At 45.3% G+C, this 22,531-nt stretch overlaps 1 protein-coding gene across 1 annotated transcript in view; it reads right to left on the minus strand.

Annotated features, from left to right (window-relative positions):
- LOC144752001 (extracellular calcium-sensing receptor-like) overlaps window positions 1-22,531 on the minus strand; it is a 138,225-nt gene that overhangs the window by 35,335 nt on the left and 80,359 nt on the right. Inside the window, exons 3-4 of the mRNA XM_078639959.1 lie at window positions 18,692-18,919; window positions 14,971-15,027 (exon numbers count right to left, since the gene is read on the minus strand). Coding sequence (XP_078496085.1) covers window positions 14,971-15,027; window positions 18,692-18,919 — 285 coding nt within the window. The remainder of the gene's footprint in view (window positions 1-14,970; window positions 15,028-18,691; window positions 18,920-22,531) is intronic.

Below are 22,531 nucleotides of genomic sequence, written 5' to 3' on the forward strand. Positions count from 1 at the left end.
AGTTGTTTTCTATCGGAACAGGTCAATATTAAAAGTACATGCCCAGCATCTCAAATACACCACGCTCTGTACACTAAGCTGTTGAGGGCATACATTAGGCATGACTTGAATGTATTAAAAAGGAAGATTTGTGTCAGGTCGAAATGGCAGTTTTGAAATGCATTGACAGACTCTAATGGCAGACCTGGGCTATGTTTACAGTGCTACTTACGTGGGTGGGACAGTCAGTGCAGCAGGCCCACCAGTAGCATTTAATGAACAGGTCCTGGGAACATAAAGTACCAATTCCCTAGGGACTTACAAGTACCTTTGATGTGCCAAAGGAGTATGATCCAATACTACTATGGTTAGTGGAAAGCTCACAAGCACTTTAGCACTGGGTAGCAGAGGTGAGGTGCATAGAGTCCTAAGGCCAACAACAACAAATTCAGCAACACATGGGAGGGTTGAAGGCAAAAGGTCTGGGGGTAACCCTGCAGAGAGGACCAGGTCTAACAGGAAGTTTATATAACTATGATAGTGGGATTAACTTGATCTCAACTTGAGGAGTGCCACTACCCTTACAAGATCATATGAGAAGAATAGACAGGTAGGCCTCAACCACATCTTTGTGGAATGCTTCATCATAGAATCCTGTCCCATCTTGGTCAGATAGTACCACCAGGATTATCTCTACCTCAAGGTGAAGGACATCAAAAAAATCGGTAATGGATCGAACTGGGATCCAGAAAAATGTTTAAACCGCCTTGGTGTAAACACAGAAGATATTTCTTTATTTATTGGGTATACCAGGCATGATTAACAGCACCTACTAAAGGAAACAGATATATCATGTCTCTGTCATCCTTTCTCCTAACATGTTTCGGCCTCTATCCTTGTGCCTTAATCAGGGTAACCAGGATCTCATGTATATCAAGTTCCTAACTAGACCTGTGCTAAATGTGAGAAGGTCTTACCTCCTAATTCCGTCCAATATAAGCTGTTTGTAGAAAAAACTGAGGTAAGTATACAAACCACACAATAGCACTACAAATTAAGACAGAATCTCCTTTATGTTCTTATTGTTACCTGGTATCCCAATGCATTTTTATTGAGTCACACAGGACATCAAATACATACAATACATGTAAGGATTTTTAGTACATCTAAGTTGTATAGTCACTTACCCTACATTCTAGAGGTTCAGGCTTCAATCGGTGTAGTCACTTACCCTACATTGTAGGTATGTGGGCTCCAGTGGAAATATGCATAGAGCCCATTACAGGTATTACATTGTGTTATGTGTTATGAAGAAGAGCATCTTACAACTCTTTCTTTCACAGTTTCTGTACTCCTCTAAGCCGGCAAAGGTGTCAGATAATTCACTTTAAAGCTCCTCTTACTTTTCAGTCAGACAAAGAAAATAAAATGGCAATCCCTAAAATACCAAGCAGAAGACACAGCTTGACACTTATTTCTTTCTCTTTTGCTGGTGATCCACTAGTGAGTCGTGACCCACAGTTGGGGAAATGCTGCTCTGGAGGGAAGAAAATACATTTCTCCTAACCCCAAACTTAGTCTAGGCAGAGGGACGTTCAAACAGCACTAACTGATGGTTTATGGCTAAAACCCTATGTTCAATCTGTCTCCCTTAAATGAATTAGTGTCAACACTTATTGACTCATATTTGACCCCATGCTGTATATGGGTGAATACAAGTTTAGGAAATGACCATCCTTTGTGTAGTACACAGACAGATTTGCCGGCTGGGGAACTCTGTGTACTTCACCCTTGCTAACTAGCGGTAAAGTGCCTGTGCTCTCCCTTTAAACATGATTCATGTGGAGTCACCTCATAGGCTGCAAGCCATTCATCTATGCCATCTCCCACCACATAATCCTGTGCATAGTTCTATGTTTGTGCAGAATCCCTGCAAAACCTTCACTCATCAGCATTGACTGCTCAAGGGGAGTGCAATCACAAAGCTTCGACCTTACCAACTATGACAAAAACAGGATCTGAATGCTACGGTGAAGACCATCTCGATGGCAGGCTTGCTCTTTGTGCTACATCAAATGATGTCTGCAACTCTTCCAATCTCTTCGCTGCCCTTTCTCCTTTGCGCTGGACTTAGAAGGGAGCTTTTCAGCATGACTACCCTGTATCCTACAAGTGCCTCAGCGTGGTCAGCCTGAACTTGTGACTTTCTCCCAATCTGGCCAGACCAGATGGCCACAAGTGCCGTGTGGGCTTTTTCACGCAATTTTCACTTATTTATTTAAACTTTAATATCTCTGGTTGTACAGATTGGATTTTTGTCATTTTGGTCTTGATTTATTTATTAAAATCTATCTTCCTCATGTGGTATGGGATCCTTTGTGTGTTGTGTTTTTTTATTGCTGTTTTCAAATTTTGCCAAATGCACACTGCCTCTATCTTAAGCCTGAGTTGCGCACGGGTTAATTTGGTGTTTGTTTGTGAGTTCACTCTGGCAAGTATTGTGTTGCTGCTTGGGTTGGGTTTTACCTCATCAACTGGTAATCCACTTTCTTACAGTAATATTAGTTTGTTTGAATTTTGTGCTTACTACTTGTCAATCTATGCTCGGACCCAGTTGCTGATGATTTTGGGGGTTTCCAAATGTGACACCTTTTATAGTTGGGTCTGGGTTCTAAACATTCAGTAAAATATCATTCTACCTTAAAACTGTACCCATAAAATCAATAACAAAAAAATGAACAAGTATGTATGTACCTACTTTGAAGATATGGATATGTAGATGTGTAGTTACAAATAGTAATGTTGTACTTTCATATTGGAATGAATGCATGTCAGAGCAAGTGGCTACTCAAGAGTGCCCCAGTGCTCTTCATGGCTCTTCAGGTAAAGAAGCATTGGTCAATGAATAAGTGTGTTTTGATCAATTTTTTAAATGGAGCCTCAGTCGTGGTATTTATTAATTAAAAAGGGTGCTGCTCTTCCTTTCGGTTTTTGTGTTCTATATTTTAGCTATGATTGCCTACTTGATATTCAGGACTTCAACCTGAAAGCTGCACAGTCAGTGGTAGCTTCAGAAGCTGCAGCTGTCTGCTGCACAGGATGGGCCAAAGGATACAGCTTCCTGTTCACAGGGGTGATAGAATCACTGTTTTCATTTCTTTTGTGGCCAGCACTAGTGTGATAGGTGGGGCAGTTCAATAAAAGTTGTGGAATACTGTGTAAAGTTTCCATCCAGGTGATGTAACCAGGGCTACTTGGATTGGGCCTAACGGGGATTGCGAATCAGAGACTTGCTCTCACATCAGAAAGTGCCTCCAGCTAAAAAGTCAGAGGTGAAAGATGGTCCTTAATTGAGGTAAATGTATGAACTCCACCTATATACTGGGCTTAGCAAGTCTTTAGCGACTAATCTAACTTTGAATAGATAGTTTGGCCATGCCTTCATGACATGTGTATCTGCCATCAGTATACATTTGAATTTGAATTCATATACTTGCTGTGATGAACCCACATGGTACAAGACCATTGGAAGGACTTCTACTACAGTCTGTGGCGGCCTTACAATGGAAGAGTGCTTTATTTGTGTGAGATTTTACACTACAATCAATGTTGTTTTGTTTCCTTGGGCATTAATTGATATGGATAGTGATAGTAATGGTTGAACCTGGCCTCCACCTACAAGGTGGCCCAGGTACACAACCTGACTCTGCCCTATCTGGCACTTAGTAGTCTAGATAGTTAGGCCTGCTTTCTGCTGGGCCTCCAAAACATTTCTCAGGTGGACCAGGTGATCCTCCCAGGTGGAGCTAAAAACAGCAATATCACCTAGATATGCTGCCCTTTATTCACCAACCTTTGAAAAGTGGCAGGTGCATTCTTCAAACCAAAGGGCATCACCACAAACTGGTAGTGCCCACTAGGGGCCGACAATGCTGTCTTCGGCTTTGGATCATCAGCTAGTCTGATCTGCCAGTAGCCAGCAGTAAGATCAAAGGTGCTCAGAAACTTGGCTGAGGCCTAAGTATCTATAAGCTCATCTGCTCTTGTAATTGGATGGGCATCAGTCCCAGTGACTGCATTGAGACCCCTGTAGTCAACACAAAACCTCATCTCTCTCTTACCACCCTGGGTGTGGGGTTTGGGTACCAAGACCACTGGACTAGACAAAGGGCTATCTTAGGGTTCCATAACTTCCAAATCCAACATTTTCTGGACTTCAGTCCTGATACAGTCCCTGACATGATCGGTTGCCAGTAAATCTTATTTTTAACAGGCAGACTGTCCCCAGTGTCCACTTCATGAGTGCACTAGGTAGTCTGACTTGGAGTCAGAGAAAACAAGTTCCTACAATCAGCTTGTTGCAGAGTAGTGAGGATGCCTACCAAGGCTATACCATCAACTGACTCATCATCAGGGTTCTGAGAGAGCAGGTCTGGGAGAGGGTCACTCTCTTCCTCCTGTCCTCCATCAGTAGCCATGAGCAAGCCAATGTCTACCCTGTCAACATATGGTTTCAGTCTGTTGACATGAAGCACCCTATGGGGGCTCCTGGGAGTTCCAAGGTCTACCAGATAGGTAACCTCTCCCTTCTGTTCAACAATAGTGTGGGGTCCACTCCACTTGTCTTGGAGGGCTGCTGGGGCCACAGGCTCCAACACCCACACTTGCTGTCCTGGCTTTTAAACAGCCAGCACAGTCTTTTGGTCATGCCAGGCCTTTTGTAATTCCTGACTAGCCTCAAGGTTTTTGGTTGCCTTTTTCATATACCCTGCCATCCTGGAGTGAAGACCAAGTACATAGTCCCTTATGTCCTGTTTAGGGGGTTTAAGGGGTAACTCCCATCCCTCCTCCACCAGACAAAATGGACCTCTTATAGGATGCCCAAACAGAAGTTTAAAAGGGCTGTAACCAACCCCCTTCTGAGGAACTTCCACGTATGCAAATAAAATGAGTACAGTAGGATGTCCCATCTCCGCCTGAGCTTTTCTGGGAGACCCTTGATCATATCCTTTAAAGTTTTGTTGAACCACTAAACCATTGCATTGTGGGTGATAGGGTGTGGTGAATTTGTAATTCACTTGCAGTCAAGTAACTGGACATAAAGTTTGCAACTCTGTCAGAAACTACCTCCTTAGGGAAACCCACTTTTCAGAACACTCCCAAGACGGCCCTTGCCCCCACAGTTGCTGTGGTGGTCCTAAGGGGAATTGCTTCTGGGTACCTAGTGGTATGGTCCACAACCACCAGGATACATTGGTGCTGTTGGAAACGGGATCCCTGGCTGGCCAGGGCTTGCGCCAAAGTCAGTCAGAGACCACCACTCCCAAGTCAGGGCAAGGGAGTTACACGCCAAGATAACCCCTGCTCACCCTCTAGGTAACGTGGCACGAGCAGCAAGGCTAAACTTGGAGGCGATGTGAGTTAAGTATTTGCGCACGCACCCCAGTACCAACTCCCAAGGCCCACCACAAAGGAAACTCCACACCAGGTTATATAAAAAATAGCCTTTGTATTATAATAAAAACACATTAGATAAAACACATACTGTTACAGTGTGCCAACAGGTACGGGCAGAATTTACAAGGGATTATGTACAGGACAGGGCCACCTGGACCACTGTCAGGGGAATGCACTTTTAGAACTTCAAATACTGTTAGAATTTCACTTAGAACATAGCATAGAACTCACTGTAGCACAGAATATAAAAATAGAGCACACAACCAGTATCTACTGGTAACCAGGACCTCACTAGCACCACCTGTACTAGGAAGAAAAACAACCAGCTAAGTATCACAATACCTGTAGGGGTATAAGCACAGAACACATGATGCATAACATACATTCAGAGGTGTAAGGAACACGGCACATGATGCGTAGACAACACATTCAGAGGTGCAGGGAAGGAAAACACATGATGCCTAAAAACATTCAGCGGTGTATCAACAAGGCACATGACGCATAAAAAAGCACATTCAGAGGTGCAGCAAAAGAACAATTGCGCCAAACTCACATAAGTCACCACCTGTGACTGTCCATAGGCCAACTAGCCTCACAAGGGCTGAAATGCCCTTAGTCCCAATGTCAGGCAGGCTGCGCAGGCAGCCAAGAACACAAGCCTAAACATGGCAGTTGCCCACAAAGTGCTGGGCAACTGGTGTAGGTAATGATAGGGCAACGTTGGAGCCTCGTGGGCTCAAGAACTCAAAATGGCACCCTGAGCCTCTCTCGGCTCGCAGAACAAATCTGGGCTGTGAGCCTCTCTGGGCTCTGAACAATAACTGGCCCTCCTGAGCCTCTCTCAGGCTCTCAAACAAGAATGCCGCCTTACTGGGCAGTGGGGTCCCTCACGGGGGACTCAGGAACACTTAAGGCGCCTTGAGCCTCTTGGGCTCGCAAAACCACTGTGGTGCCATGAGCCCCTCAACAGGGCTCGAAGACCAACTGGCAGTTGAGCCTCGCTGGGCTCGTAAAACAAAGGAAGGCAGCCTCACTGGGCGGTGGAGCCTCTCGGGGCTCAAAAAACAATGGGGCCGGGGCTGAGCCTCGCAGGCTCGTGAATCCACCCCTCGAGTCTCTCGGGACTCGTAATACACAATTGCGGGCACGTTGGAGTCCCTTTCGGGGGGCTCAGAAACAATTACCAAAGTCCCCCAAGAGCCTATCGAACCGGAGCAGCACTCACCGGGACTCTTGCAGGGTGGAGACTTCTTCCCCAGCTAGCGGCGTCAGCAAGCGGGCGAGGCCCCTACTCTCCGGGGCCTCGCTGAAGTCAGGACAGCTGCTCCAGGCTCCTTCTCGCTCCGCGGCAGCGGGGCGGGACTTCTGGCCGGGCCACGCTCGAATTGGCCGGCCGGCCAACCACTTCCGGGTCGTCGCGGGCAGCGTGGCGGCCCGTCCAGGCACTAGAGGCGGGGGCTAAATGAACCGAGGGGTAGGCTCCCTTGAATTAAATATTACACGGGGTCAGCTTCCTCCGATGGGGACAATGCCGGGTAGGCACCGGCCTTTACGAATAAAGCGCTCCCAGCGCTCGGGGTAGAAGTAAAGCGCTCTCAAGTGCTGACGGCACACGGAGCGCTCCCAGCGAGATGAACACAGGTAAAGCGCTCCCAGGCGCTTTGCAGGGCAAAAGTAAAGCTCTCACCGCGCTATGGGCCAAATAAAGCGCTCTCAAGCGCTAGGCACAGTGCTTCCCAGCGCTGAAGGACAAGAGAGCAGCGCTCTCAGCGCTATAGGCACAGCAAAAGCTCCAGCAGGGTCTGGAGGCAGGCAGGGGGGGCAAGGCTGGGCCCAGAGCCAGCTCACTGGGTCTCCAGGCAGGGAGACAGTCCAAGTGGCGGTCCTCCTGGCCCAGCAACAGCAGCAGCCCCCTCTGGCAGGATCCTGGAAGAGAACAAATTGTAAGGGGACACAGCCCCTTCTTATACAGGTAAATCCTTTGTCTCAGGGTGCAGGGTAGGGGGAAACCAGTCGCAGCTGGTTTTGGAGCACCCTTGATGGCCCAACCTCCCCTTTCATTCACTGGGGAGGCTAGGGTCATTAGACGCACCACAGGGGGGCGGAGCCAGCATTGTGTGGGAAAAGCCCAGCCCCATCAGGAACCAGGTGCAGCCCTCCCTCACATCACTCATGCTGATCTCTCCACTCACTCCTGGGCAGACCCATCCAGACTCATGGAGCCTGGCATCCCAGCCAGCTCCAGCCAATCACACGCCAGACACATTTTACACTAATATGCCAACTCCTCGAAGTGGCACTTCACCACACGACACAATCATGCCACATAAATCATTGCGAAGCATTCAATCACACAAGTCCGCACATACCAGACTCGAGCCTGTACACCCCACGCATCAGGAACTACCAGGGACACATACATTTCCCATGCATTCCTATGGGAGGGCAGGCCAACCTTACTCCACGTACTCAGAGTGCGCGCGCACTTTCCACTGGGACACAGTGAAAGTGCGCAGAAACCAAAAATCACTACCACCAATTCACATTCACAAAGCAAAAAGTTTAGGGGTGAACCTGCCAGAAGGGCCAAGTCCAACAGGTGCCCAGATACTGTCTGAGTATCCATGAGACCTACGAGGTCAATCCTTCCCCTCTCAAGGAGAACCCCCACCACAGGTAGTGGTATCATGGAAGCCTGTGTTGTACCGCCTGCCTTACAACTGGCTTGACAGGTGACACAGGAGCGACACAACTCCTTTGTGTCTTCAGATATTTGGAGCCAATGAAAGTGAGGGACAAGCCTGTTCCTAGTCTTGTGTTTGCCCAGATGACCTGCTAGAGGAATAGCATGGGCTAGTGTCAATAGGAAGCCCCTGAATTTCAAAGGTATAACCAACCTCCTGGCTGGACCAGGCTTGGGGTCTTTACTCTCTGAGAATAGGAGTCCATCATCCCAATAAATGTTATGAGTGCTACCAGCATTCCTAGCAGCCTCAGCAGCAGCCTGCTGTCTGAGGGGTTCAAGAGAAGGACAGCTCAGCTGCTCCTGACTCAGATCTGCCCTGGAAGGGCCCCCTGTCCCCAAGAACTCAATCTGATCGAGCTCAAGCTCATCTGGGACAGTTCCTGCTTCAGGACCACAATCATCTCCCTCAAGAGACTGATCTCTATTCTGAGCCAGGGCCTTAGCCCTACTGCTCCTTTTCTTGGAAGGCACTTGGCCCATTCTTCCAGAATCCAGGGCCTGTTCAGTGTTAGACATTTTGGCCTTGGACCTACTCACAGCAAACACATGTGCAGAGATACCTAGCATTTCTGCATGGGTCCTGAGCTCCAATTCAACCCAGGCTGAAGTTTCCAAATCATTGCCAAGCAAGCATTCTACAAGGAGTTCTGCACTAACTACAACCTTCTTGAGACTAGTTACCCCTCCCCTGCAGAGAGATTAACAACTGCCAGGACATGGTTGGTCGTGACATTGCTGGCATTGGTCACTGTGTAAGTTTCACCAAGTATGAGCTGCTCAGGAGCCACAAGGTCTTGTGTCACCATTGTGATACTTGCCCCTGTGTCTCTGTAGGCCATAGTCTCTTTTCCATTAATCAAAGGCTGCTGTCTGTATTTGCCCAAGTTACTGGGACTCACAAAGGAACACATATCCATGCCTCCATCACAGATCAGTACAGCCTGAGTTGGAACTCTGACTAGACCAGAGTCCATCTCAGAGCCCAGGGTTAACTCCACTACACCCTTATTCTGAGTACCACCACTTGGAGCTGAACTAGGGGGAACAGTTGGCTTAGGGGCAATGGTGGGTGGAGTTGAGTCTTTGGGTCTAGTGCAATCACTAGTCTACTGGGTATTCTGTTTACAGATTTTACACCGCGGTTACTTTTGGGGGCCTTGTTAAGACTTCTGGTCTTTACCCTTCTCCCCGCCCTTATTAGGATGTTGCTTCTTCTGGCCACATCTTTGGTTCTTAACTTTCTGCTTCACCTTGGTTCTGACCCATTTGTCTGCCTTCTTTCTCATTTCTTGGGGAGAGGTCAGATCAGAATATCGTAATTAAGCAGCGATTAGGTTAAGGATTAGCAGAAGACATCTTGTATTTAGAGACTATCTTGTCCGTTGTGTGGAATCCATTTTGTATTTCTGGCAACCATTTTGTTTCCCATGTGATCTCCTTGTGCTCTGCCCTACCTTCATGCTAACTGCTCTTGAAATCTGCCTGGAGACGAGATATATTTAGCCTCTTCTGCTTTACACATGCTCAGTTGAGCTTACAGCTGTCCCCAACAGCAGGCTCATATGATGAAGCATGACACCTAGCTTGCTAGGTGTGTGAGAGCCCTAGTTCCTCAGTGTGGGGCTATTCCTCTTCAGTCCCACCTTTAGTATCTCCATGTTCTTTTACTTTGACACAGAGGAACTCCGTACCCTTCTTGCATATGGCACTGGAAATCATTCTGGTGCCCACACACAAGGGATTTCCGGTGCATCTATACAGCCTCGTGAGCAGGGGAAAGGCTTTGCCAGCTCTTGAGGCTGTTCTGATGTTTTCACTGAAATGCAGATCAGCGCAAACTTCGTGCTGATCGGCATTTCAATTAAACCAAAACGGAAACAAACCAATATGCTTGTTTGAGTTTCACTGCCTACATGCTGAGGGGGCTATCTCAGCCCAGAGCATGTAGGCAGATGGGAGAGTTTTTGTGCAAAGGGGAGAATCTCCCTTTCACAATGGTATCCTTCCTTAAATAATTCCTGCTTACAGGGAGGGGGAGCAGCACCTTGGGCAAGGGCTTTTGCCCCACCAATGTTTTTGGAAAAGTTCAGTCTTTATGCCCCCCCCTGAAAGGCAGATGGGGTAATAGCATCCAATCTGCCTCCCTAGGGGGAAGAAAACATACTAGGCCCCAGGGATTTATTTTATTTTTGTCTATAGGGATGGAGGCTGCCTGCCCAAAATGGGCAATGCAATGCCCCCACCCCCCCAAAAAATGACACTCTTTCTGCTCCCACAGGAGGAAGATGGGGCAATAGCCCCTGATCTTCTCCCTGGGGGGGGGGGAGCAAGCCCACTAGGCACCAAGGATTATGCTTTTGTTATATTTAGGGGTGGGGGCTGCCCGGAGGTGGGCATGCGATTTACCCCCAACCCCACCAAAAGGGCCATAGTTCGGAGGAATGCTGGGTCAAAGAAAGTTTCTAGAATCTCTCAGATTCCAGAATTTTCCATCCCAGAATTGCAAGGGATTATGTGTAACAAACCTTCATGAGAGCCACCCAAGTCACCCCATCCTGAATTTCCCTGGGTGTGTAGTTTTGAAAAATATATAGGTTTGCTCGGCTTCCCTATGGGACGGCTGAGCTAGGGTCCAAAATCCACAGCCAGGCACTTTGCGAGAAAAGGGTCAATTTACACTGGAAAAAATGTGATGCATCTACGTTGTGTTTTCGGCTGTTTCCTGTTGCGGCCACTAGCCCTACCCACACAAGTTTGTATTGGGAGTCTTAGGGGAACACAGAATAGTAGAACAAGTGTTATTACCAATGAATGTCTATGCAGTTCTGCCTTTCAAATGTAAGACAGTGTGTAAAAAAATAAGTTGTCTTCAAAAATGCCTTCTAATTCAAATGCAAGTATAGGTACTTACCTATTCGCAGTTGTGCAAATAACCAAAGTTTATGAACTCCATATGTCGGTCCGATTTCGGAAATATATAGTTTTCCTTGATACCTATTTTCACTCTTTATATTTTAGAATGTGAATTGCTGTATACCCAAAACCCCATGAAAAACCATTGCAAGGTGCATATCAGTTACTGGCTCTGCGCACCTTGGGTACTTGGTGAACGTACAAGTCCTATATACCCCTGCAACAAGAATGGTCCAGTGGATGTAATGATCTATTGCTTTTAAACAATTTTCATACTTAGAAAAAGTTACAGTTGAAAATGCAAGTATAAATGGCTATTTTTTCAACTAGTTTTCAATATTTGTTTGATTTCAACTGTTACTTTCTATAGGAAAACCTTGAAGGATCTTAACAAATGACCATTTGCTGAATTCAGAATTGTATCTATGTTTCAGAAATGAATAGTTGTACGTGGTCATATTTTCCTTAAGTTTCATATTAACTTCTACTACTCACTGGAAGGGTATTGAAAGCACAGAAAAGGGGAAATAGGCTATATAACATTAAAATACAAAAACTGTGAAGAAAATGTTGGTTTTCTTACAAAAGTCTGTCTATTCTTAAAAGCTGGGAAGATGGTGATTTCTAGACGGTGACCCCTTTCTTCTTCAGCACTTTTTTCAATTGTTCCCTCCAAAACTAAAACGTAGCTGTATTTTGGCTAATTTCTTAGTCCCCTCCAGGGGAATCCACAAACCCTGGTAACATTTGGAATCCCCAGGATGTTGGAAAAAAGGATGCAAATGTGGCGTGGATATCTTAGGTGGAAAAACAGGTATGAAGCCCTAAGCACAAACTATCCAAAATAGCGAAAAAAAAGGGCCCAGCCCTGGTGGGGGGGGGAAAGGCTTAGCAGGTAAGGGGTTAAAACAGGTCAGTGTCCATCAGCCGTGGTATCATACAAGCGTACCCACTTTCCTCACTACTGTTCTCCCTAGCCATTGAACCATTAGCGGAAGCCCTCCAGAGAGGTAGAGCAGACCGTGGGATCCCCTTAAGAGACAAGACGCATGCGGTTTCTCTTTAAGCTGACAAACTGAATCTATACATTAGAGATATAAGGGAGCAATGGGATGGCTTAGCGAAGACACTCGCTGACTTTGTGTCCCTCTCCGGCCTGCGTGTAAATTGGGAAAAGTCATGCCTCTAACCTTTTAGTCCAGCTGCTCCAGATCCAGCATCGATTGTTAACGGCATGCGTGTGCAATGGCAGCCCTCTGTATTTTCCTACTTGGGGATCAGGATCTACCATCAACCAGAGGAGCTGATGGAAGGGAACCTACTGCGGGCGATAGGTGCCATCAAGTGATAGATGACATTGTGCCAGAGCCTGCCCCTACCAGTTATGGGCCGCATAGCACTACTTAAGATGGTGCTACTACCCCAGCTCTTGTACTTCTTCAATAACTTGACACTATACATCTGACCCCCCATCTTTCACTCCTTCAAGTGTACCTTGATGCCGGGTTGCGTTATCTGAGCTGTAGTTGCCAGCTGACAAAGGGGGGCTTACTGTACCCAATATGTAACACTATTATCTGATGGCGCAGCTGCAGTGGATTGCCAAATGGGCCTGCAGACTGAACTTAGGAGACAAGGACACACATTTACTACATGGACACACTTGTCTATTCTAAAGTTATTTCATCCTGGGCGGAGGAGTGGGGCACCCACCCAACTGATGCTGGTGGTAGCGCCGGGACACCTCTGTTTGAGGTAGCTGTTGCGCATTACAAATGTCCGTATTGTTATTATTATTAATAATTATTATAATTATTAATATTATTGTTATTATTATTAATGCTTTATACGTAGCTTACACCTCACAATCACTGCAGTCCCATATGCACCCACTTTGTCTCTAAAGGCCCGTCGAGAGGGCAAAGTATCACCAGTGGGGCAGAACTCCTGGCCTGGGAGAGGCGGAGCGGCAGACATTGGGAGACCCCTATCGTGACGGATAGCTGGCACCCTTCGATGTCCTGGCAGATGAGGAAGGCCCGCCACGAGGTCCGTTCCTGCTTCATACCTCAGTGATCATGGCACTACGAGCAATACGGGGAGATATAAAGTAAGAACCCACAGTACCGCACCACCCAATATATACACATGATGGGCACAGTGAGTCACCTCACAAAGAGGTTTGCTGATTCACTGCATGAACGTGCAGCACAACATCTGGTGCCCCTCAGACGCCACTGGGACATAGATCTCCATCTTCCATGTACAGATAGTGAATGATCGACCATAGAAGAAGGGCCCACATTCATCCCAGGAATGCCAGATCCTTCCTCAAAGAGTACTATATAATACACAGAGCATGCCTCACTCCAGCCAAAATAAACAAATATTTTAAGGCACTGATGTCCACTGTGCTAGGTGCAACCTGGAGGATGCGGATCTAATTCATATGTTATGGAACTGTATTGCTCTCACCACTTATTGGCTTGCTGTTGTCACTTACCTGACGATCTGTACCGTGTGCACAGTGGAGTATACCTGGGAGGTGTACCTCCTGGGTCTCTATTAAAGGTCCAAAAAATTACAAGTTAATGTCAAGGTTCATAAACCTGGGATTACTTGTAGTTAAACACTTGGGGGCAGATTTATGATAACTGGTGCATCCCCAGGGATGCGCCAGTTATTTTGCGCCACTGCTCTGCCACCCATGGTACGCCGCATTTACAATGCGGCGCACCATGGGGCAAAAACGGCACAGATGCGTGACGCATCTGTGCCGTAAAGGTGGCGCATTGCTGGAGTTGCGTCGCAAGCGCGACGCAGCTCCAGCAAGGCTCGGCGTGCCCCATCTTTACAATGCTGCGTCAAGACCTACGCCTGCTTCAAGTAGGCGCAGGGTTTTGACGCAGCATTGGCCTGAAAGTGACTGAGTGAAATCTTATAGATTTCACTCAGCCACTTTTGCGAGGCGCACCTGCCCCGGAACGCCCACCCTGCGCCGGAACGCCCACAAGTGGTGCAGGGCTTTACAACGTGACGCATCTGCCTAGATGCGTCACGTTGTATATGGGTCGTAGGGATGCGCCACGTTTACGCCGCAGTTGCGTTATGCAAACGTGGCGCATTCCCATCATAAATCTGCCCCTTGATTTCCAGACATTGGAAGCGTTGTGAGCCCCTGCCCGTGATGGCGTGGTTCCACTCGTTGACAACCTGGGCGCAGGCAGAAAGTGTCGCCGTGCACCGCAAGAATATCTCGGGGCTCTGTGAACTCCTGATCAATGCCGCATGGGATGCAGTCCTCCAGGACCTCTGCAACGTCTGGCAAATGGATGAGGAGCCCTAGGCACCTACTGCGGGCCCCGACGAACCACTGGTGATGATTTAATTGCGCTGCTCCCTTGGGAACAGCGTCTCCCCAGAGCACTCGCGTTTAATTTCAATAATGTTTCAATGCTTGTGAATAAAGTTCATTGCTTTTTTATTTTGATTTTTATCTTATCCTTTTACACATGATATTTGTCTTCCATATCATATTAGCTCATTTGGCCCAATGCATTTCGGGCTGTAGCCCTTCCTCAGGGGCCATGTGGTTCCTGTAAGGTAAACAAGTACAGTTTCATTTCACTGTTACATCTATATTTGCACATATATATACATTGAGTTTAGTTTTCAACTTTCACGAACATGCTGTTTGAGAGAGATCACGTTTCCAAATTTCATGTTTTAAACTGAATGAAACCATAATAAGTTCTGACGTACACATTAATGTCCATAATCATGCAAAAAGATTGTATAATGGTACTGCCTGTAAACCGTGTTGCTAAACAATTGTATTATAAACGGTTGAATTGATTGTGAAGGGTAACTCTGACCTTGTCTGGCGTGTGGGCTGTTCGTTCAGTGACGGTTTGTGTAGGTGAAAGCCGAGTCTGTACATAAATGAGAACAGAATCAAAAATTGTTCTACCATGCGACTTGCTAGTCAATGCGTTGCTCTATCAGTAGTTATCTGGGCGGGTGCAGCCCGAATGCGGGACTTACCGAGAAAAATTCTGTCGCGCGTTCTATGTTTCTCGTTCAACGGCGTTGAACACAATCAAGTTTACCGCGTACTAAATGGACGTCTGAAGTCACGTGGGTCATGAAAATGCGTGACGGCGTGTGATAGGTCCAATTCGTCCGTGACAGTCAGCTGTATGTGTCGGAGGTCCTGTTTGGTGGTCTCGTAGTCACGTGTGTAAACACAAAGGTTTTGTGATCGTGCGACTGTAAAAGGATGTTAGATGTGTGTAATGCGCTATATGTAAACAGCACCACCTCATGTGATATATTATAAGTTGAACCCAAATTTTACCGTTTTTATGGCAGTAACTTTTCAAATCATATTTCAAAACAAAATTATATAAACTGTAATAAATACATTACATTTGAATATTTTCATTAGTTGTTGACAAAGCTCAACCGGAAGTCTATAAATGGCAACTAAATTCCAAACGTTCATTGAGCCCTCTAGGGGCGGTCGATGATAGTCTGTGTATCCAGTATAATTCCCTTCTTAAGAGATATTGTTCATTGTCTCTTCCTGGTAATATCGGAACCATTTCCAGAGCACAATATTTGAGTTGGCTGGGATTATGTTGGTGTTCATTAAAGTGTACCGCTACTGTGGATTTTGCAGATTTCAGTCTGATGTTTGAACGATGTTCTGTTAGGCGGATTTTTATCTTTCTAGATGTTTTGCCCACATAGGGGAGCCCACATGGGCATTTTAGCATATAAACCAAGTTAGTACTGTCACATGTACCATTTACTTTTAGTTTGATTTTTGTACCACTTGATGGGTGATTTATTTCATTGCCTCTGATGATAGAATTGCAGTTACCGCAATTGTGACAAGCCAATGTACCTTTGTATGTAGTTGGTGACACAGTGGATTTGGGTTTTAAAAGTTCTTTTAGGTTTCTGGTCCTTTCATATGCGAATCTTGGATTCAAAGTGAAGATTCCTTTAAAATCGTCTTCAAGGGCCAGTAGTTGCCAATGCTTTAAAATAATTTTCTTGATGTTCTGACTCCTTGTTGAGAATTTTGAAATGAATACGGATCTCTGCTCTTCTCTTTTGGTTGATTGAGTAAGTAAATTTTGTCTGTTCATCGAAGATATTCTGTCTACCGCGAGTTCCAGTGCGGCTTCCGGGTATCCTCGATCTTTTGAATTTTAAAGGAATCTTCACTTTGAATCCAAGATTCGCATATGAAATGACCAGAAACCTAAAAGAACTTTTAAAACCCAAATCCACTGTGTCACCAACTACATACAAAGGTACATTGGCTTGTCACAATTGCGGTAACTGCAATTCTATCATCAGAGGCAATGAAATAAATCACCCATCAAGTGGTACAAAAATCAAACTAAAAGTAAATGGTACATGTGACAGTACTAACTTGGTTTATATGCTAAAATGCCCATGTGGGCTCCCCTATGTGGGCAAAACATCTAGAAAGATAAAAATCCGCCTAACAGAAAATCGTTCAAACATCAGACTGAAATCTGCAAAATCCACAGTAGCGGTACACTTTAATGAACACCAACATAATCCCAGCCAACTCAAATATTGTATTCTGGAAATGGTTCCGATATTACCAGGAAGAGACAATGAACAATATCTCTTAAGAAGGGAATTATACTGGATACACAGACTATCATCGACCGCCCCTAGAGGGCTCAATGAACGTTTGGAATTTAGTTGCCATTTATAGACTTCCGGTTGAGCTTTGTCAACAACTAATGAAAATATTCAAATGTAATGTATTTATTACAGTTTATATAATTTTGTTTTGAAATATGATTTGAAAAGTTACTGCCATAAAAACGGTAAAATTTGGGTTCAACTTATAATATATCACATGAGGTGGTGCTGTTTACATATAGCGCATTACACACATCTAACATCCTTTTACAGTCGCACGATCACAAAACCTTTGTGTTTACACACGTGACTACGAGACCACCAAACAGGACCTCCGACACATACAGCTGACTGTCACGGACGAATTGGACCTATCACACGCCGTCACGCATTTTCATGACCCACGTGACTTCAGACGTCCATTTAGTACGCGGTAAACTTGATTGTGTTCAACGCCGTTGAACGAGAAACATAGAACGCGCGACAGAATTTTTCTCGGTAAGTCCCGCATTCGGGCTGCACCCGCCCAGATAACTACTGATAGAGCAACGCATTGACTAGCAAGTCGCATGGTAGAACAATTTTTGATTCTGTTCTCATTTATGTACAGACTTGGCTTTCACCTACACAAACCGTCACTGAACGAACAGCCCACACGCCAGACAAGGTCAGAGTTACCCTTCACAATCAATTCAACCGTTTATAATACAATTGTTTAGCAACACGGTTTACAGGCAGTACCATTATACAATCTTTTTGCATGATTATGGACATTAATGTGTACGTCAGAACTTATTATGGTTTCATTCAGTTTAAAACATGAAATTTGGAAACGTGATCTCTCTCAAACAGCATGTTCGTGAAAGTTGAAAACTAAACTCAATGTATATATATGTGCAAATATAGATGTAACAGTGAAATGAAACTGTACTTGTTTACCTTACAGGAACCACATGGCCCCTGAGGAAGGGCTACAGCCCGAAATGCATTGGGCCAAATGAGCTAATATGATATGGAAGACAAATATCATGTGTAAAAGGATAAGATAAAAATCAAAATAAAAAAGCAATGAACTTTATTCACAAGCATTGAAACATTATTGAAATTAAACGCGAGTGCTCTGGGGAGACGCTGTTCCCAAGGGAGCAGCGCAATTAAATCATTTGTGTATACAATCCTGGTACAGGGGGTTCAACCCCACGGGCACCACCCACCAACTAAATACTTTGAAGCAAACTTCTTGAACCAAGAGTGCGTATCCCAAATACCGCATTGGCTCAAAACCACTGGTGATGACATGCTGTGAAGGATAGCGGGTACACACACAAGGCTCAGCAGATAGATATCTGGCCTGCTCTCCTTCTAGGACCGCACTCGCAATCCCAGGAAACACAACATTTGCATGGTAGGGTGTATATGACCACTGATTGAAGCTGTGGGTGGAATCACCCTCACTTCCTGCCTTTCCTCTCCTACCCCTAGCACACCACATGCAGACACGGGTGCTAATAACACCAGCAGCAACAGCCACTTTTTATTTGTCACATGTCACCAGGCAACAGGAGCTGCAGTAACACTCAATCCAAGGAAAATTATTGACAACCATGCATACTGCTGCCTCCTTGCTTTTTGAGCTGTAACATCCATGTCCCCAAATCTACTTATAATGATTGTATGCATAGATATGTTACCTGATGTTCAACTACAAAAACCAATAAAAATTAAACAAAAAAAGTTGATGGTATCTTCGAATTATTAATATTTTTTTTATTTCTTGTCAAACTTCAGCAAATCTTTTCCATTTACTACTAGACAGTTTATTAGCTTTAGATACGTCAACTTTATTTCTATTAATCTAATCCTTATGTAAGGCGACAGCACCAGGCCATCGCTGTCCACCCTCACCTGGCCGTGTCCAGTGTTCCACATCATGGCTCCACTCTTCATCCTGACCTGCTTCCCTTCAGGGACACTGGAGTCATACATCCCCACTTTCACCAGTTGTACTGTGTCATTCAGCGAGATCTGGAGGTTTAAAAAGTCAAACACAGGGGGCACATCTCCATTCTGATCAAAGAAGATTTCCTCTCCAGTGCCAGTGGTAAAGTGCACATTCCTCACATAGTGCAACATCTGGAATAAGAAATCACAGAACAGAGTGAAAAATGTCATATGAACTCAGAACCTGTACCAGGAGAATCTTCTTCATAATTGAAATTAACACTGCAGTTAATATAAAGGTCAGTTTGTTTTCAACTAAACAAAGTATGCCTTGGATTTTTGAAAAAACACTAGGCACATACCATATGTTAATGTCCAATTAATTTATTTCCACAGAAGCTTGACAAGCCCACTACCACAAGTGACAGTGCTCAATGACTTTAATGCTAACACCATCCTTGGCTGCAATTTGTGGTGGAGTGTCACTAGGGTAACCACTGCTTGTGGACCACATTTGGCAGATATGTCTTTGATAACTAATCAGGAATTATAATGTCATTCTCATGTTCTTTGGTTTCCACAGCTGGATTCAATATAAGGGACAGAAGAATGCATGCTTAGCAATTCTGGAGCTGCCAACAGAACCCATCCCATCTCTACGCCACAGTGCCCACCCTCATGCTTGACAGATTTCCTTGTCCACCCAGAAGCAGACAATTAAGAGGTAAGATGGTTGCATGCAAATGTTGTCTGGATCAATATATAACATCTGCATGCTTTCTGGAAGAAGGATTTACAATCTGAGACTAATTGGTAAGTGGATGAAAATGTTGAGCAGGAAATGAGTCCAACCTAAGATATAAATCCCCAAATCCTGTCATGTCAAACACACAGTTTCACTAATTCCAAACATTGTGCAGGGAGAATATTCTATATGCGGACAATAAAGTCCGCTCATCAGATGGATACTCAAGCGTGCTCGAGATTTATGCTTTTGTACTTAGGGGTATATTTACAAAGTTTTAGCATTGTGCTTGCACCCTAAAAGATATGCAAATCGAGGCTAATTCAATGTTTACACATGTTTTACTAATCACTCAAATGTAGGGCATGCTTTGCGTTACTTAGTGCCAAGGGGGCTTACCATGCCACCACCAAAGTCGCTGACACCAGGCCCTACTTTCTTCAAAAAGTAGACAGGGTTTAGGGTTAGAAATTAGTACCCATTTCAAATAGGCACCAAGAAGGAGAAATGCATTCATTTCTCATTTCTTTTCCGACTTTGTATGTGTGCTGAACTGTACAACACACATAAAAGTGGACAAAGGTTACCAGTTAGTCTCACTTGCACTATGGTGCAAAGATGTGTCTGTGACAGCATATTTATGCACCGGCACTAGGGAGAGGCGAGGAGAGTGGCATTTTCTGTAAGTATTGCGCTCTCCTGCTCTCCCCTTCTCATGCAGCGTACTACACTTGATCTTAGTCAAAAGGCCGAGAAGCGATCCCCTTCTCATGCAGTGTAGTTCAGCATTTGCAGCTGCTGCACTGCGCTCCATGAGAATCCAGTAAATCTGTCCCTTAGTCTTCTTTTTGAAGCAAGATACAGCAGCAAGCCAACATGATAAGACTGAAATTATATCTGATAATGTCCTCTCAAAATGTGTTACATTTACCTTATGATCTCGCTGATGAGATAGAGGTCTTAGAAGTTGAACTAATTTCTGAGTTCCACATTTTGAGGTTCTCTTGTACAGTTCATCTTGGTCCCTTTTATGAGCCCCAGGAACTCTGGGACAACATTTAGGGGTCAGGACAGATGTAACCTCAGGCTACCTGCAACGTCTAGTCCAGGTCCAGTTGTAGCTGGTTGGTTTGTGACTCCAGAAACAGGCTTATTACAGCTTTGTTGTCTTGTGATCACATAAGAGGTCAGAACCCTAACCCTTGGAGTCTATTTCGTAGTCCAGGGGACAAGTTGAGGCAGGTCCGGCCCTTTAAGCTGCAGCAGGGATTCTATTTAGAAAGAGAGCTTTGCCGGGACCACAGAACATCAGTACGTAGGGGCTGAGTCACCATACCACATCAGTACCTATGGGCCCAAATCAAAACTAGCTCATAGTACCTTATTTGCCCTTTTAACATTCCCAGAGTAACAAGTAAGCTTTCACCACAGAACACAACACTGTAAACCCTCTCAGGGAATGTGGATTCGGATCATCACCTTCTCTCACTCATGCATGTCCACGATAAACAGAAAAGAGACAAAGGAAGCTTACAATATTTATTGAAACTATTGTGCTGTATCATGAAGCAACTGTGCTGCAAACAGAAAACATATGCATGTTAGCAATGGGATTAGCATAATCAATAAACTCGACACAATGAAAAGCCCTGTCAGAGCGACTGACAAATCTGCCTCAGCCTACCTGCACAGTGGTATATTGGAGATGTCGGGGATTAGCGTTGAAGCCCATACCTGACATTCCTAGACAGCTGTCCTACACCTTACATGGCACAACTCTCTCGTCTCATGGCCTATTCTCTGCGAGAAGTTGTGACTTATATGATAAGAATTGTCTTGTTCACAGCAGCTGGATCTCTTCACCATGTCTCAGTGTTGGTAACCGTCAGAGCGAAGAACAGGGCACCTTGTTGTTTAATCTTGCATGAAATGTTCAGGCTGAATCTCAGCAGAAGCGCTGAATAACAAGACGTGTGCAGCCTACGTGTAAAATAGCAGTGTGGCACAAAAAAAGCAATATATTTTGTAATGTGCGCAAAGCAAACGCAGCCTAAAACTTGTGCAGTTAGGCTAACATAGGGTAGAATGGCTATGGGCCCACAGGGAACTCACAACAAGGTCTCCACACAAAACAGTTTGCAGGTCCAATCCTCTACGATTCTGCGATAGGTCCAGAAAGTTGGGGTGAGGTGCTGCTTTTGTTCAGTTCAGTTGCCTGTGGGTGGGGATGGCTTATTCCCACTCCTTAAGCAATGGTTAGAAAGTTAACAAGAGCAAACCTTATGATTTTTACAACACATAGGGGCAGTTTTACCAGGCCCTTGTGCCACTTTTGCACCTTTTTTAACATGGTAAAAGAGACGGAAAAGTGGTGAAGTGCCTTGTAAATAAGCCCCATAGTGTTTTCCTCACCACAAACTATCCCTACGTGCACCACTCTCAGTACAATCCAACATGGCAGATCCATTGAGCTCCTAGAGAGAGTTTAATTCATACCTGAGTAATGAGCAGTCCTCTCCCAATCAAGCAAGCCAAACGAGTTCTGGTGAGAGCTCCTTCCTCTCGTGAGACTAAAGTAGGAAGCCTAAAGTGTATCCTGGATCAAAAGACACCTCTGCTTTAGGATTCCCTTATACTAAACTATAAAAGTCAGATGTCCCCTCCACATCCTAGATCTCTTTCAAGGAAGTGATATTCCCGGACCCTCTTTAACTGCCCCACTTGGGATAACCTGGATTACATAACTCACCCAATCCATCATCCCTGCTCTGGGAGCAGCATTAGCAGCTAGAGTTTCAGGCATGAAGGGGCAGATTTATGTTAACTGGTGCATCCCCAGGGATGCGCCAGTTAACATGCGCCACAGTGCGCCACAGTGCGCCACTGCTCCGCCACCCATGGTGCGCCGCATTTATGATGCGGCGCACCATGGTGCAAGGCAGTGAGGATGCGTGACGCATCTCTCGGCGTACGGGCGGCGCATTGCAGGAGTCATGTCGCAAGTGCGACATGACTCCTGCAATGCACAGGAGCCACCACTTCAATGCATGATGCGTCAC

The sequence above is a fragment of the Lissotriton helveticus genome, chromosome 4_2 (assembly GCF_964261635.1).
Source record: "Lissotriton helveticus chromosome 4_2, aLisHel1.1, whole genome shotgun sequence".
Lineage (NCBI taxonomy): Eukaryota > Metazoa > Chordata > Amphibia > Caudata > Salamandridae > Lissotriton > Lissotriton helveticus.